The 18,234-nt window shown below is 44.3% G+C and overlaps 1 protein-coding gene across 4 annotated transcripts in view; it reads right to left on the reverse strand.

The window, feature by feature from the left end:
* ZNF831 (zinc finger protein 831) overlaps window positions 1-18,234 on the reverse strand; it is a 171,154-nt gene that overhangs the window by 61,948 nt on the left and 90,972 nt on the right. The window contains exons 5-6 of one of the 4 annotated variants that reach the window (XR_004478389.1): window positions 8,329-8,512; window positions 352-457 (exon numbers count right to left, since the gene is read on the reverse strand). The exons of 2 other annotated variants lie outside the window; for them this stretch is intronic. Coding sequence is in view for 1 of the 2 variants with exons in the window: in XM_033410257.2 (XP_033266148.1) it covers window positions 291-457 (167 nt within the window). In the remaining variant the exon portion in view is untranslated. Of the gene's footprint in view, window positions 1-290; window positions 458-8,328; window positions 8,513-18,234 lie in introns of those variants that run through there. One more of the 4 variants, XM_033410257.2, reaches the window with a different exon arrangement.

An 18,234-nucleotide genomic window follows, 5' to 3' on the forward strand; every position in this document is an offset into this window, starting at 1 on the left:
TGCCGCATTGCAGTGACCTCCGCAGGGTGACAGGCATCTCTATTCAGGTACGAAATAATAAGGGACTTGGGATTTTTTAATCAACTGTGAGATCATCCCAAGTTCACAGCCCAAGTCGCCGTCTGATTGAGCGCAATGTCTGGAGGCGTCTGTTTGCCTCACGGGGTTTCTGTGCCAGGAAACCTCTAGGTGGCCCAAGCGAGTTTTGCCACACTGGACACTAACAAGAAAAGAGAGGCATAAATCTAGAAAAGAGATAGGCAGAGACCACTCAGAACCACAGTTCCCACCTTCGAGGTTGATCTGTCTGTTTCCCTGACAGCTCTTGAACTTGGGTGAGGACAGGAGCTTCCCGAGCTGTGTCTGTTGCCCTCCTTCCTCTCCTCCTTCTCTCCGTCCCCAACACAAAGAGAGGATTCTGAGGCAGCACAAGGTGGCTCCCCTGACAGATTTAGACCTAAAAAGGGGGGAGGCACATGGATATACACCTGAAGTTATAAAGTCAGCCAACAGTCATTTCCTAGGAGTTGATCTGTGTCTTCACGACCAGCTCTGAACTCATAGCCTCCTCTCACGCGGTGTATCTGGGAAATGGATTTGCCGTGAAACGGTTCACGTGGTCAAGCAAAACGTCTCCACTTCTGATAAGGAAAGAAATGGCAAAACCAATTCCCAAGGCAGAAAACCCCCTTGATTACAGATATTTGAGAAGATATTTCATGTGAATCTTTTTTTCATCAAAGTCATCTTCCTGGCCACATGGGTTAATTTTGGATCGGTCTGAATTCTCTGGCCATTCAACTGAGGGTCGAGAGTAGAAATTTCCCTATCATGTAGGATGCCTTAGTCTCCATGAGGGCGCTGACAGCAGGAGGGAGGTTGGTTTTTGTGTTGCTGTGGTTCTGTGGTGGTGTTTGTGATGTGTGGGGGGAGAGGGGTGACAAAGATATGGCCTTGACAACATCCCCAAAACAGCATCTCCCTTTCAGGGGAAGAGCTGCCCTTCCCTCGTCCTTCATCGGTACTCTCTCCTCCATTTTGTCATATTGGCCTGGGATACAAGTCCGAAGGACCACAGAGTTTCAGCAAGTAGATCCCATCATGAGAGGAGATCAGAAAAACATTCTAGAAGAGCTGTGTCACCAGAGAAAAGCATTCAACCCACTTTTACATCTGCTTTTAGCTTGATTAACGTTACACATGCCCAGAGTTTTTAAAAGTCAAGTGTTTCTGTGTATTAAGAGAAACAGCCACACCTGCCCACCCACTCATCTTTTCCCACTTTGGATTCCTTTTGTATTTATCTCCTTCTCTCCTAAGAACAAGCGCGTAGCACCCCTCCTCGATTCCCCGTTTCCGGTTTGGAGGATAGCCTATGACGTCATGAGGGGAGAGGAGGGTTTAGGACGAGCTCCCCCATCCACAATCCTTATCACCTGCACACCTGGGCACACCCCCTCCCCTCTCTTCTCTCTACAGTCATACGACTATGATGTCATAATTTTGTTTAGGATATCCAGTGTTTACATCGCTATGCTGAGGAACACGCCCTTCACCACCAAGCCAGGTAGCGTGCTGTGATTACATTGCCTTTCTTGCCAGCACTGTTCTCCCTGGAGTTAATCATTATTTTGTCTTTTTCTTTTGCTTACTTTTTTGTATGGACTTATTCCTAAAATCATCCTCCCACCTCCTTCCCTGTGGTCTTTTATTTCATTTATTAGGTTCCATTTCATTTCCTTGGAAATCTGTCTCTCAAAACTTTCTGACCTGCTCCCAGTGGACCACTGCTCCCTTGGCCTGATGGGGGCTGAGCCCGTGCGCCACCCTCATCCTGGCAATTTTCTTCACCTCCTTGGTTCCTGGACACCCACGCTTCTTTTTCCTGGGTTTACTCTGTCTGCATTCTTTCTTAACGCAAAACTTCCAGCAGCTTCATGAGAAAGGGTGAAATAAAATTGTTTAGACTTTAATTGGCTACTTGTCTGGGTATAGCTGTCTGAATTAAAATTCATCTTCCTTCAGTAGAGCTCAGCTCCACTGAGCTCTAGTTGTTGAGAAGTCTGGAGCCAACATGATTCATGGTTCCCGATCCTTTGGAGGAAACCTTCTGGTTTCTCTCTCTCTGGAAACTCCTAAACTCTTTTTATGCCAGTGTTACCGTGGTCCTGGGTCTATTTCCATTCATTGTCAGGACATTCAGTGGGCCCTTTCAACGTGAACCACGTCTTTCCATTTTAGAAAAATATGTTATTTCTTTGATATATTTTTTTCCTTATTTTTTGTCTTTTCTTTTTCTAGAACTGCTCTTCGTAGGTTATTGGACATCTTGATCTAATCCTCTATTTTTCTTATCTTTTCTCTCCTATTTTCTAATTCTTTGTCTTTTTCACTTGGGAGAATTCTTTCAACTTTCTATTTCAACTCAGTGGTGTCCGTGTCTGCTATCATGTTTTTAATTTCATTATTATTATTAATTATTATTATTCCCTCTTTATAGCATCCTGTTACTATTTCATGGCTCCAACATCTTCCCTTCTGTCTCAGGCAAGATTAACAATGATCTGTTGTCACTGTTATTGCTGAAGTTCGCCTCTTCCTATATTGTCTCTCTTTCTTCCAAGTTCCTTTGTTTCTGTATGTTTTTATCTCTCTCTTTCCCACTAAAGGCTTCCCTGAGATACCCAGCAATCTTAACTACCTGCTCATGTTTAGGAAATAGGCACTGAAAAACTGGTTAGAAACACTTTACAAACATAAAATGTCAATCGTGGACCTCCCTGCAGGGTTATCTGGTTGCCCTGTTGATGTGGGGAGACCTGAAGTAATCCCCGTTAGGTCTTCCACACAGGCCGGTCGGCTTCTGCCCAAGGAGTTCTCTGATCTCCTGCCTGGAAAGTGTAAGGCAGGTCCCAGCATCCTGCAGTCGGAATTGGGATTGAGAGCGGGGCCTCGATGTGCAGTGCCAGCCTTTGCTTAAACCCCCTGTTTTCAGTACAGCCCCCTTGCTCCCCAGCATTTTGTAGAGTCTCCAGAGAGTAAGCCCAGAGTCTTATCTGGGGGCGGGGGCGAGAGCGAGAGCGAGGGACGTGACCAGGCTCTGAGAAGCAGGGGCGGGGTGCAGATCTGGGGGGGGTGGTTTGAATGCTGCTGATTCTTTCAACCAACGCTCCTGTTTTCAGCCCCACCTGGTACCATGGATTTCTGAATGTCTAGGGCTTGACCACTGTTAAACAAGGATTAAGTTCACTTGGGTCTGCTAATCAGTGACCACTTAGCCTCTGCATTCCAGCCCCTACAACCATGGCGCCATTTCTTCTCCGGTCATCTTGTCCCCTTGGGCCTGGGCATTCCAAACACATTCCTTCACTAATGTCTGGGAGGGAAGTGTAGGAAGTGTATGTGCTCTGTCCTCCACCTTGATCCCAAAAGAACAGACCTACTTCTTATACCCCCAGGGGTAGGTCACTAAGATGATCGAGCACACTAATCTTGAGCAGATCAACTTTAAAAATCCATCAACGTTGCGACAATTTGGGAAAGGAAGCAATGATTTTTCCTTTAATACAAACAATCTTCACTTGTGCACCACGTTACTGAGATCACCTAAAGATGCAGCACCGGGGTCTTTGGTATTTCATTCATCCGCTCAACAGACATGTCCTGGGCTCCTTCAAGGAACCAGGTACCATGTTCAACCCTGAGGAATTGGAGGACAAGACGAAGGTGCCCTGGCCCTCAGGAGCCTCTGTTCCGACGGGGAAGAGAAACAGAGACAAGTAAGATAATTGAGGTTGTGACGGGGGTCACGAAGGAAATAAACAGGGGGGGACCCCAGAGAGGAACGATACACAGGAGGCTATGACAAAGATGCAATAAACAGGAGAGGGTAGAGTAATAACAAAAGTGATGATAAACAGGGAATATTATAGAGAGTAACAGTCCCTGAAGGGCAGATTACAGAGAGTAACTGGCTTGCCTAGTTGAGGAAGGCATCTCTGAGAAGGTGACACCTGAAATGAGACCTTCAGGATAAGAATAGCCCTCAAAGGCCATTCCAGACAAAGGAGGAACAGAGGCAGGGGCCCTGCGGTGGATGGAGCTGGGAGGATTCAGGAATCAGTGGACGGCGGTGGTGGAAAGACGGTGGTGAGCACGGGGCAGAATGAAGCTGAGGGAGCCACCAAGGGCCCAGATCTTGTTGGGTGCAGGCAGCCCTGGGAGGGGGTTTAGATTTTATTCTTCATTCATTGTGAAGAAACCAGTGTTTCCAGCAAGAGGTCTATACCTTCTAACGAGGCACTTGGCTACTATATGGAGACTGAAGAAGGAGAGAGGGGAATAGGATGGGAAAACCAGTTACAAGGTTCCCAAAGTAGTCTAGGGGGCCAGGTGAGATGACTTGGCTAGGGCAGTGGAAATAGAAATGGAGAAAATGGATGGATCTGCATTCTCACCTATGAAAAATCACCCAAAGGCCACAATGATGAAAAACGTTTCTAGAGCTCCAGAGTTTACCAAGCCCAAGCGCCTCGCTCTAAGTGGATTAAGCTGTGCTCCCACAGTGACAAAACCACCAGGCAATTCATTCAATTCAAAGAAGACGTAAAACCAATTAGTACAGAGAAAATAATCAGATTGGCCAAGCATCTCCTCAGCAGGTCATTTGGGTTTTTAAGCTTAACGAAAAGGTCACGCACGCCTTTGACCAATAACTTCTGACTCATCCGAGGAAGCAAGGGAAGAAAATACATTGATTTAATTTGCCTGTGACCTAACAGTCTACAGAGAAAAGTGCGTTATCTTTAATCATTGTGAAAAATGCCCAAATAATGTCACAGAAGTGTGTTAAGCGAATTGTGACTCTTGAAGAAGGAAAGCATCCTTGCTATTAGATGAATGGCCCTTTTCAAAAGGTCGGTAGGGCTCCACTCAAGGGTTAAAGCACAGAACGGCATCCTCTTTACGTTTCGGCATCACTCTGGGAATCACTCTGTACATCTTCAGAAATTATGGATTCCACCGTCCTATCGCAATCTTTGCGAATTCGACCGCTCTTACGCAATTACCAGAATCTTACTATAGGACCCATCTCTCATCACAGCTCTGTGTGCTGTTCTGCCCCCCCACCCCGATTCAAGGCTGCGTTTTTAATAATTTCCCTCAGAAATCATTGCCAAACCACGTGGAGAGAGGAAGAGACTGCTTCGTATTGTAGCAAATTTAAATTTAGCCATCTTGGAAAGGCGGCAGGAAACTGTAAAATAATTAGAAGGAAAACGGAGTGAAGAAACAACACGATGAAACTTACAGCTTAACTGGTGACATCTTTAATGTCAAGCCTCCTGCAGGCTGTCTCATTGCGAGGCCTTGTTAAAATGCTAACAGACATATTACTCAAATATCATTATCTGAAAATGTAAGTAATCTGATGCCTTTTCATCAGTTGCCCCAATATACCCCAAACCTCCATGAATTTGGAGTCCAAAGACGCTGAATTATAAGGAAGGGGTAAAAATGAGTCTATCACGTTGGCCTCATTAAGTAAGCTATAAGCATCAACACGATCCCAGGGGTAATCTCCCAGACTACTAATTTATCTGAGATGAAATTGTTTACAAGCAACCCTGTCATCGAAGGATGCAAAATGTGCTAGCAATTAAAATGTGCAATTACTTAAGGAAAGCGGGGCAGAACTCTAAGAGGAATCCCTATGTGGGCAGCTATTTGCTCATATTCCAAATACTAGTTGAGCCCCTTTGAGTCCATATTTTTTGAGCCCATTTATGAACCCATATGATGGAGCCTAAATATTTATTGAGCGCTGACCACAGTCAACGCTCTGTGCCAGGAACTGTGCTGAACACAGGCAATGTATTCAGTGACGGAGGCAGATACCCTCATGGAAATGACAGTCTAATGGGGGGAGAAATTCAGTCAGCAAATAATTACACCAAAAAAAAAAAAAAATCACTTACAAATAACAAATAACAAATAACAAATGCTGGAGAGGGTGTGGAGAAAAGGGAACCCTCCTACACTGCCAGTGGAATGTAAATTGGTGCAGCCACTATGGAGAACAATATGGAGGTTCCTCAGAAAACTAAAAATAGAGCTACCACGTGACCCAGCAATCCCACTCCTGGACATATATCCAGACAAAACTCTAATTCAGAAAGATACGTGCACCCCTATGTTCATAGCAGCACTATTCACAATAGCCAAGGCATGGAAACAACCTAAATGTCCATCAACAGACGAATGGATAAAGAAGATGTGGTACACATGCACAACGGAATACTACTCAGCCATAAAAAAGAATGAAATAATGCCTTTTGCAGCAATATGGATGGACCTAGAGACTATCATACTAAGTGAAGTAAGTCAGACAAAGACAAACATCATATATCACTTATATGTGGAATCTAAAATATGACAAATGAACTTGTCTACAAAACAGAAACAGACTCACAGACATAGAGGACAGACTTGTGGTTGCCAAAGGGAAGGGAGGGTTGGAGGAGGGATGGACTGGGAGTTTGGGGTTAGCAGATGCAAACTATTATATATAGGATGGATAAACCACAAGGTCCTACTGTATCACATGGGGAACTATATTCAATATCCTGTAATAAACCATAATGGAAAAGAATATGAAAAAAATAAAAGTCCAATCGGAAAAAAAAATCACCAAGCATATGTAGCGAATGCTAGGAAGGAAAAAGCAGAGGGTGCAATGAGATGGTACAACGGGGCCCTGACCCCACCTGTATCCACGGAAATGAGTAAAACCACGCATACTGTGAAACCGTTCCCACATGCCACCTGTTTGGGGCTGGTTTTCTCTCTACCGAGTCTGAATCATTCATTTGAGTAATTATTCAACCAATATTTTTTAAGGCTCTATGGCACACCAGATATCAGACTAAAATTTTCTGCAAGTAAATTCATTTGTTTCTGCAATCGTATTACAATTTTTGTTTATAAGGCCTCTGAAGAAGAAAAAAATACGGCTGAAAATGATGGAGGGAAGAAGCTTTATTCTTCTCAGGCAGGGGCTGGGGACATTCATTCCAATCAGAAAACAATCAGAAGTGGGTGGACTGTAGGACGTGGGAGCGGCCACCCACTTGAGTCCCACAGGCAGACAGCGACTTGAGAGACAGCCAGGAAAATATATTGATCGAGTACAGCATCGGGTATTTCTGTGCTACCCTAATGCAGTCTTCGGAAGGTTCGCCTCTAAGTAATCACAAATGAATCTTTTATTTCAGAAACCACTTTCCTTTGTGGTTCTCATCTCTTTTCTATTCCCTTGATGAAAGGCAATGAAGACAAGAACTGTCCCCGCACAGAAATTCTTCACCTAATAGACTATGTTTAGTGCAAAGCGGTGTTTTAAATATTGCTTTAAGGGGCTTCCCTGGTGGCGCAGCGGTTGAGAGTCCGCCTGCCGTTGCGGGGCGCACGGGTTCGTGCCCCGGTCCGGGAAGATCCCACATGCCGCGGAGCGGCTGGGCCCGTGAGCCATGGCCGCTGAGCCTGCGCGTCTGGAGCCTGTGCTCCGCAACGGGAGGGGCCACAACAGCGAGAGGCCCGCGTACCGCAAAAAAAAAAAAAATCTTGCTTTAAGTTAAAAGTTGTATCCTGTCCAGACAACAAGAGAGTGACTTTAAAATACAGAGTGAAACTAGGATGATGAAATCACATCAGGAAAAGAGATGATCGAAGAAATGCCATTTGAAAACGTTAAATGCCAAGACAGAACACAGCAGCCCATCTAGTCTATGTATCGTTATTTTAAAAGTTTCCTATGGCTAAATGAAAATTGTCTATGAGGGTCCCTTCCTGGGGACCTAATTGATACACTCACAAAAGCTTCTCATCTTACCTCGAGATTTACACGTTGGAAGGAAGGAGAAATTACCCTGTTTCAGCAATTCCGGAGCTCTGTGACTTAACTAATAGCTTTAGGGAAAGAATTAATACTTCTCTATTAATTCTAATGAGAAAAGATGTAGGAAAGTCATTTGCTCCTGTCAGAGAAGGAGAGAGAAGGCAAAGGGGGAGAAAAGCCCTGGAGAGACCCCCTCCCCAGCCTTGCTGATTCTTCCTGATGCTTGGGAACATTCTGAGGAGAACTCTTGTGAGAACAGAAGGGGAGAAGGGTGCTTGCCCGAGGCCCTAAATCACAAAAAGAAAACCCAAGGGAACAAAGGCAATGTCTCCCTTTCTTCCAGGGACTTATTCAAGCCTCTTCATCGAGTGTTTAGAAATTGTACCTTTTACGTGTGTGTAATTAGGTAAAGCTTTTACTTGAGAAACCACCTGGAATCACGGCCGTGTCTACACTTCTGTTCCGGAGATGAAAGGAAAGTGTTTTGATCACTTTCTCCGCTCAGATATTTTCTCGCAATGCGGCGAATGGGGCTGGTTTGAAATATTTCCGTGACTTTAAAGCTTGGTTGTGTACAGAATTCAACAACATTCCTTCAGAACCCGAGACAGAGGCCTACAGGATAGAGAGAAATAATGAAAGTGGCTCAGGAACACGCTGGGAAAAGTTGATCTCAACATCCACCGAAGAAAATGGGATTTGTGGGTCTGTTTGAGCCAGTGGTTTTCAGCCGGAGGTGATGTCCGGGGACTTTCCTGGACATGCGGTACACAGGATGGACCCATGGCCCACCCTGGATGGACCCAGCTGCGAAGGTCAACAGGGCCACGGCTGGGAAACCCTGGTTGAAACCAGGAATCACAAACTCAAAAGCTACAGGGCCAGGCCAATAACAGAAACAAGGGCTTCTGCCTGGGGTGAGGGCTGTGGATGGAGAGGGAGGACAGGCCCAGCCTCCAAGGGCAAGGCTGCCCCTCAGCTCCCACCCACCAAGACCACCGAGGACCAAGCATCCGGTTTGCCAGAACTATCCATTTTCCAAGAGAAACCGGAAATCTGAGTTCCATGATTCCCTTTAAACACTGATAACGAGTTAATTTTCAAACAACAGCGCCGTGCTAACCAACGTATGCGTGGCCTGAGTGCTGCCAAGAGAGGCCAGTGTGAGACCCTTTGTCCATGAAGAGGTTCAAGGGCGCCCACGATGAAGGGAAGGCTTTAGTCTCCGCGCAGGCTCTGCTCCTTTGCAGAAGCAGAGTTTCTTTTCAAAAATACTGTTAAAAAGGTATTTATGGGAGAGTAACCCTGTTTTGGAAAATTAATTTAGCAGTATCTTATAAAATGAAATTTATAATTATAAAACACGCATTGATCCAGCAGCTGCTCTTTGCAAAATGGAGCAAGAATATTTACTGCAGCAACAGCTGTGGTAGGAAAACCAACAGAACCAACAGGAACATCCATCAGTACAGGAAGAGTTGAATACATAAAGATGGTAGAGCTATACTGTGGGATTTTGTGCCATTATTAAAATGATCTATCGATCTGTAATATATGCCTAGAGTTATATACAAGATATATTAAGAAGAAAAGAGCTGTCGATGACTATGTGTGGTATGATCTGTCTGTGTAAACCACAAAATAAAGTGTCCATCATGGATGTGATGGCCACATCAGCCCAACTCTGGCAACCTCGGGGGGCCACGAGGCTGGGGATTGTCGAGCTTTCCTTGCATATGTCAATGATGCTTTTCTGTTGCAACAAGTATGGGATTGCTTTATTCGTTTGAAAGAAAAATCAGAGGCAAATAATGACACTGGCTCTAAAATTCAGACTGAACGTCATGAAGAAAAGCCCCAGAGTGTACAAGGGAAGTCATTTCAATCAGAACACACATCTGACAGAGGGAGATGGACCCTCACACCCTCATACCAAGAGTTCAGTTTCTCAGGATGAGAAAAGGTTGAGAAGACTCAAAAGGAAAAGAAAAATATATTTTCCCATCTCTAACCAAATCTGAAGTATTTCTGTTCTAGCCTCATTTTTTTGTGTGAAATTCTGCCTCTTCCGAGTAATCATTTTCCAATCTCTTTTTTTCCAGAAACCACTTTTCTCTACGATTTAAATTTCTCTTCTCTTTCTCTGATGAAAGGCAATCAGTTTGAGAACACTTCGCTTACCATTTTCTCTAAAAAAATATATTTAGTGGGAAAGTATGCTTAAAATCTTTCAATAAGTTGAAACTTGAATCATCCTCAGACAATAAGAGAATGCCTTCAAATAAAGAGAGGACAAATTGTGGGGAAGAGAGAAAACGAAATGACGAACAAAGAAAAGAAAGGAAGCAAAAAGAAAAACCCAGCTAATATTATTTGAATTATTTAGTGCCAAAATTGAATCAAGAGAACCTACTTTAAGGGATCATTACTTTCAAACTTTCTTGACTCTAAATGAAAATTGTAGCAGAAAAAAAGTTCAGGCTTTGGAATATAATTGATGTGTTTAGGCAAGCGCCTCATCATTTCTTAAGATTTACACCCTGAGAAGGAGGTGTTACCCCTGTTTCAGCAATTCTGTAAGCAATATTACTTAACTAATGGCTTTAGGAAAAGAATATCTCCCCATTAAATCTGACAGGAAAAATAATGGTACGGAGCCATTAGCTCTAGTCAGAGGCGGAGAGGGAACTGGTGGGTGACGGAACCCTGGAGTTCAGGCTGCCATTTTGTTTCTCTCAGGAAAACGTCTGGAGGCGATGTGTGACAAAGACAGCAGGGCACAAGTGACATGAAGTAAACCTCCCCAGGCCCACCTCTGCCAGTTCACTCAACTAACAAAAGTTGAAAGGGTGAAAAAAAAACAACAACAATTCACAGCTACTTAATTTCAGAGAATTGCATCACCATCCTCCCATAATATTGAACTATTCTACGTTTTCAACAGGATTAGGTAAACCTTTTATCTCAAGAAGTACCTGTCAGAGAAGTTCTCTTTACCTTTCTATTTTTTCAATGAAAGACAGCTGCTTTGATAATGTCTGCCTCAGAGGAATTTTTCCTAAACTATGTTAACAAAAAAAAAATCCAGTTAAAATATTTCAGTCCCTTAAAAGCTTAGGTACGGACAGAAAATTCAAAAGAAGAGATTCCGGTGAGAAAGAAAGTAAATGAGGCCAGGAGAAAGCACAGAAGAGGCTCCTTCACCCTGGAATTAAATATGGGGTTACTGTTAATGATTTAAGAAGCTCAATTCTGCCTCGCTGAGGTGGTACACACGTAGGTGAAGAGAAGAAAATTAGGACATAATTATATAAGGATTTGTATTGTGGTAAATGCCACAAAGGAGATGGGTTATGAGTCATACCACAAGGACACCTAATCTGGCTTGAGAGGAAATGACCAGCCTGAGGAATCATGAAAATGTCACCTCAAAAAACCATCCAAGGATTGGACTGATCTGCAGATTGCCTTGGGTAGTACAGTCATTTTAACAATATTGCTTCTTCCGATCCAAGAACACGGTGTATCTTTCCATCTGTTTGTGTTGTCTTCAATTTCTTTCTTCAGTGTCTTATAGTGTTCGGAGTACAGGTCTTTTTGCTTCCTTAGGTAGGTTTATTCCTAGGTATTGTATTCTTTCTGATGAGATGGTAAATGGGATTGTTACCTTTCTGATCTTCTGTATGGGATTGCTTTATTCGTTTGAAAGAAAAATCAGAGGCAAATAATGACACTGGCTCTAAAATTCAGACTGAACGTCATGAAGAAAAGCCCCAGAGTGTACAAGGGAAGTCATTTCAATCTAGAACGCTAGATTGAATCTAGAACGCTGCTGTATTAGCGTCTAGAAATACAGCAGGTTTCTGTGAATTTCTTTTGTATCCTGCAACTTTACCGAGTCCGCTGATGAGCTCTAGTAGTTTTCTGGTAGCATCTTCAGGATTCTCTATGTATAGTATCATGTCATCTGCAAACAGTGATAGTTTTACTTCTTTTCCAATTTGGATTCCTTTTATTTTTTTCACCTCTGATTGCTGGGGCTAGGACTTCCAAAACTATGTTGAATAAAAGTGGCGAGAATGGACATCCTCATCTTGTTCCTGATCTTAGAGGAAATGCTTTCAGCTTTTCGCCATTGAGTATGATGTTAGCTGTGGGTTTGTCATGGGTGACCTTTACTTTGTTGAGGTGGGTTCCCTCTATGCCCACTTTCTGGAGAAGAATAGTATGAAAACTCAACTGGGTTCTTCAGAGAGAACATAGTTGAAGGACCCACCAGAGGGACAGAAAAACACATTCATCGAAATCTCACTACATGCCAGAGTATTTCTTTCTCCTAATGCAGTTTTCTAAGCAATCATATGTTTTATTTCAGAAACTACTCTCAGTGGTGCTTATTCTCTTCTTTGATGAAAGGCAATCAGTTTAAGATTTCCCTCTCAGAGAATTTTTTTTTTTTCCCCTGAAAGATGTTGAGTGGAAAGCCATGTTTAAAATCAATCCTGAAGTTAAAAGTTTGTTCCCAGACCATAAGCATGTACCTAAAATTTAGAGAGCCACTCTGGGGATGAGGTGAAAGGGAAAACATACAATTACTGAAAATACCATTGGGGATCTATAAGGCCCAGATCGAAATCAAGAGTATCTACCCTTTGAATTATGGTTTTCAATGCTTCTCATTACGAAATGAGTCTGTAAAGATGGTCCATTTCTCGACATATGATTGAGATATTTGAGAGCTCATTTGTCCTCAAGATTTGCATCCTTAAAAAGAAACAACTGATCCATTTCAATGGTAATAGCTGGGAAGAAAGAGCTTCCCTCTTCTCCTTCACTAATCCTGATAAGGGGGGAAAATGGACCAATTTCCAACTAGAAACAAAGACGAGAAAGAAAATATTGGCGTTGGCCTCCTCCATTTTGGTTACCCACTCACCTTAGGAAAGCAAACATTCTAAGTTCAGTCTCTGTGAAAAGATAAATGTTCGGGGAGGATCTAGCTCTTCCCTCAACCCTAAGCTGCAGTAAAACTTAATTAGACAAGAAAACCAGGAAACAGGATGAGAGAACACTTTTCTGGTTTTGTAACGTGTTTAGGTACGCCTCTCACATGGTATTTGGGCATTTCTTTTCTTTCTTCAGCACCTGCCACTCTAGTTCTACCTTTTCTGAGGAAAGGCAAGTGTTTGGAAAGCTGAAAACTTTCTCCCGCTGAGATATTTCTCCTAAACAACATTAGCGAAGGAGTCAGGGTAAAATATTTCAATAATGTGAAATCCTGTGCGCGCACAGAATTCGACAGCATTTCTTAAATACTGTTGAGGAGCAAAGGGGACTGAGAGAAAGGGAAGAGAATAAAGGCAGCTCAAAAGACTCTTTGAAAACTTTTCAGACCAAAATTTACTCAAGAATGTATCCTTTCAGCCTGATTTTCTAAGTGGGGTTTTTCTTAATAATGAAAGAAACTCTACTGGGTGGACTCTGCCCATAACTGAAGGACTTTCAACTCGCCTTCAGCTCTTCTCAAGATTTCCAGCTCAAAAGAAAGAGTACTCCTGCGACTGCAATTCCGTAGCAATGCGACTCAATGAGTGTGTTTTGAGCAAAAGCCTCTATGTGGTTTCTACGGATGCTGGCAGAAAATAAAGGGGGACAGTCATGAGTTCTTTCAGCCGAAGCAGGAAATAAAATACCAAGGGTTGACTCTGCCCTGAGATGAAGAGGCTTGACTCGGAAGTGCACGCAACAAAGGGGAAAAGAGTAATAGCAGGAAGAGATAGACCCAAGTCTTTCAGAATCCTATGAAGTCACTCTTTTGTCCTCCCACCAGCTTTAGAAATTCTACCTTTTATGATGGGAAACTTGAATTCAGGACTTTTTTTTTTTTTTTAACTTCAGAAACTCTCCTAGACTCAGGGTCACACCCTTTATCTCCCCCTACATTTAATCAGTCTGCTTAAAACACACTGGAAATATAAAAGCTCAGTTACACAACCAAAGGCTTTCCTGGAAATACAGGCAGGACTCCCAACGCAACACTAAGGAAAAAGAGAGGCTAAAGAAGAAGGAATACCGCCCCAGAAATAAATGCTAACCCTACCAAACTCATTAAGAAATTTGATTTCTAGATTTTTTTTTTTTTTAAGAACAGCGATCGACATATTAGGACCGTTGAGAAAGTCAACGCTTTGAGGCATTTAAGAAATCTTTACGTCTTTCCTTGAAGATTTCTACTCCATCACCCGTAAAGGGAGTCTGTTTTGCAAGTCAAAACCACTTTAGGAAGGAAGACCCAGATCCTACAGAAAGTGGGAGATGCCCCTTAACCCTTGTCTGGGAAAGAGTCTAAATAATGTCACACATCCAGAAAATTCCACCTGGGGAAGGAGTAGGGAATGGAGTGGAAGATGAGACTTGAGGTAGATATACAATTCTGCATAAATGATATACAGAGGCGAAGGAGGTTGTGGGAACAACAGAATTTAAAATATGCAAATTTTGGGACTTCCCTGGTGGTCCAGTGGTTAAGAATCTGCCTTCCAATGCAAGGGACGCTGGTTCAATCCCTGGTCTGGGAACTAAGATCCCACATGCCGCGCGGGGCCTACTGAGCCCGCATGCCACAACTGGAGAGACCTGCCTGCCACAATTAAGACCCGAAGCAGCCAAAAATAAATAAATACTTTAAAAAAGAAAAAAATTTAAAAAAATAAAATATGCAAATCTTGCTCCAGGGAGAGAAGACAGTCTTACAAACTCCTGCCTTCAAGCAGTTTCTGGAATCCTCTCTGGGGGTGGTCCCGAGCAGGGTCGGGCTGGGGTCACCACTGCACCTGACCACACAGCTGGCCCCTGGTTATTTTCTTGAATCAAAGACAGTTGGTTTGATAAGACGACCCCCCCCCCCACTCCAAAATTTTCTCCTCATATAAGTCCCAGGGTCTGTTTAAAATGCCTGGAGAAAGAAAGGATGACTCAATTACGTATGTAAAACTAAGGTCCAATAAAAGGACGTTAAAGAAGGGGAAAAAAACCCAAAAACCCGGAAACGTCAGCAGTTGTCATGGAAAATTTATTCAGGAAATCTTCTTGACTTCTGTCTTAAAATATGTTATTACTAAATTCAAATCAGAAAAAGAATACACGGCTTAAATTATCATGGAGTAAACTAACATAATGGTTTTGAAATAAAGTAGTTTACACTGTTCCTGTGAAAGCTGAGAGAAAAATAATGAGACAATAGTATGAACATCTATCAAAGAATGAGGGCTAGAAGCACCGAAGAGGGGGTTCTGGTAAGCTTTCTCAGTCAGACCTCTCATGAAAATGTAAAAAGAAGAAAAGTCACTGTGGGGAGAGCATCAGAAAGATGGGAAATGGGCTTGAACCCCAGAGGATGCTGGCACCCAGAGAGACAGGATGACAGCAGCCTGCCAGGGAGGGAAGTCATAAAGATGCTCACAGCAGCTTTCTGCCCCTTCAAGGGGTTTTCAACTTCGCTATGCAAAAGCAACCTTCAGCACTTCCATCTTGAGAAATAATGAGTCTATCTTATCTCAAATATTTCTCTCGGACAGAGGAAAACAAGCCTGCCCATTTCCCTTGTAGAATACCCTCCAATCCTGTATGTTCACCGTGAGCGTCTGCCAAGCATACTTCATTATTATAAAAGTTCTCTCAGGGAAAGAAATCCCTACCGAGCCTCTAATAAATACGAGGGGGGAGGGCAAGAGGAGATGAAATAGCAAGAGGAAGATGATAAAATTTAAAATAGGTTTCAGTGTAGAAATGCACCCTGCCTAGAAGGTCACCCCTGATTACAGCTTCTGAGTGTGTGTTCTGAGCCAGAATGGGGCAGCTTTGATGCTGTCTCCCGCACATATTTCAAAGAGAAGAGAAAATTAACCCCTTTCTTTCCAGGGTTTGGCTTGGCAAAGAAAGAAAGTGAAGGTGACCTTTCATCACTGGTGGAGTGACAGGACTTGGAGGATGCGCGCCTCCCTCACCGACCTGGCTTGGGGTCTGGGTGTCTGGCTGAGCGGCCTCAGGTCACAGAAGGAAATGCCTTATCCAAGGGAAGCAACCCAGAAAGCAAAGACGGGCAGAAGGAGACACAAAGGGAAGTGGGGAGAGAGAGAGAGAGATCAAAAGAGACTGATTACAGGCGAAACTGGGGGGTCCGGGTGCCCAGGTGACCGGACCAGCCTCCCACCCCTCTTAAGAGGCAACCGATTAAGAGCTGGAACAACTGACAGCCCAGGAGTCAACCCAGCTGCAGGAAGAGCCCCACGCCACGCAGACGGGGAAGAGATGACAGAGCACCCCCAGGCTGACCGGAAAATGCAGACGTGAAATCAGACATGAAAGGACATTCAGGTCCATTTTCAAGCACATGGGGTCCCCCCAGGATGGGCTGGGCTGGAAAGGGGGGTCTGAGGGCCTTAGGGAAAGGCGGCCGGATGAAACGTGGGTGCCCAGTTAAATCTGAATGTCAGGTCAACAATGAATGGTTTTTAGCATAATGTGTCTTATTGCTATGTTTGGGGGCATACTGTGCTAACACGTATATGTTATATACACATATATGTACGTGTGTATATACATGTACGTATTTACTGTTCGCGTGAGATTCGGCTTTAACTGGGTGCCTGCATTTGCACCTGCTGACTCTGGCCCCCGGCGTGAGGTGTGGGGAAGGGGAGCTGGCTGGGCTCAGAAGCATCTGCCCGGGCAGCCACCGCCTCCCCGCAGGCTCCAGGCATTGCACGCCGCCGTCAACCCAGGGACAGATTGACTCAGGACGAGCCATTATTATCAATAAAGCCGCCTCTGTGAGGAGGTGCCTCGCAAACGTTTTGAGTGGGGACTTGGTCCCAACAGCCCTTGGTGACGAAATGACTTAGGAGGGTTCCAAAAACCCTGCGGAGACGAGCCCACCAGCAAAAGACAAAAGACAAGCCCACCAGCAAAAGACAAAGAGAGGAGCAGCATTCTGTGGCCCTTCTACTATGGTTAAGAAATGTTTAACACCACCACAAAGCAACAACCTTCAGAAATTACCAGTCTCTACAATCTCAGAGTTGTTTCTCCCATCCCCATGGATCCAAGGACCCCAGGCTATCTATGATCGTCCCCTAACCCAGCCCCACCAGGAGAGGCCACCAAGGAGAGCTCACTGTTACAAAGGGTTTTTCTGGGTGAGAAAGCCGAGCGAGTCTCTAATAAACACAAGAGGGGAAGGACGGGGCGGCAGAAATGGCACAGTGGAGATGATCACGTTCAACAGAGGCGCCACGTGGAAACGCTTTCTGGAGGTCGGAGCCCAACGGCCGCATTCCAGTAACTGCAGGTCTGGACACATTTTCCAGATGAGAGTTTCGTTAGGCTCCTAACTTCTACTGCTACAGTTGTTTCTGTTTTGTTTTGGTTTGGTTTGGGATTGCACCGCACGGCTTGTGGGATCTTATTTCCCCGACCAGGGATCAAACCCGGGCCCCCTGCAGTGGAAACACGGAGTCCTAACTACTGGACCGCCAGGGAAGTCCCCTCCCACTAGAATGTTTAAGCGGGGCCAGGGGAGAGAAAAAGAATAAAACCCCTTTGCTTCCCCATTTAAGCTAGGAGGCGAAAAGAGTGCAGACTTTGGCTTTTATAGTGAAACTTGTCAATGGTGTGTACTTCACAGAAGGGCAAGGGTTGACTTTGCCATTCACCTGAGGGCAAATGGCTCGTAAGAAAATGGTACCCATCCGAAGGAGAGGCCTCAGCCCACAAGACAGGGTTCCCTGAAGGGACAAACCAAGCCACCCAGGAAGACACTGTGTGTTCATCTCCGCCTCTTCACCTGGCAGAGGGGAGAGAAGAAAACAAATGGACGAATGGCAGGTCTGGTCCAAGTGGCCAGTCGGCCAGCACGGCACACACACACACTTCCTTTTGTGTCCGATGGAAGCAGAAAAGGTCCAGGCACGTCATGACAGTACCTTGAGTTTGGAGGGCTCTCAGACAGGCCCAGATGGAGGAATGAATTTAAAACGACTTCAGACAGACCCAGGAGGCCACAACACATAGACAGAAGGGAAAGGACTGATGGACGGTCAAGCTGTGAAAAATCGGAATCCCACATACTTCCTGTCAGTTCAAGACATTTTTAACCTCACTATGCAAAATCAGCCTTCGAAAAGTCTATTTTTAAAAAAATTCCTAGTCTGTTTAGCTCAGAAACATTTCTCCCCCGTAGATGAGGACTCAAGGCGATCCACATTTTCCCCACTGAAATCGCCCTCCCCTGCTGCCTTGCCCTCGCTGGCAGAGAATCGGATGCGTGCTCCATTATC

Source organism: Orcinus orca, chromosome 16 (assembly GCF_937001465.1).
Source record: "Orcinus orca chromosome 16, mOrcOrc1.1, whole genome shotgun sequence".
In the NCBI taxonomy this organism is placed as follows: domain Eukaryota; kingdom Metazoa; phylum Chordata; class Mammalia; order Artiodactyla; family Delphinidae; genus Orcinus; species Orcinus orca.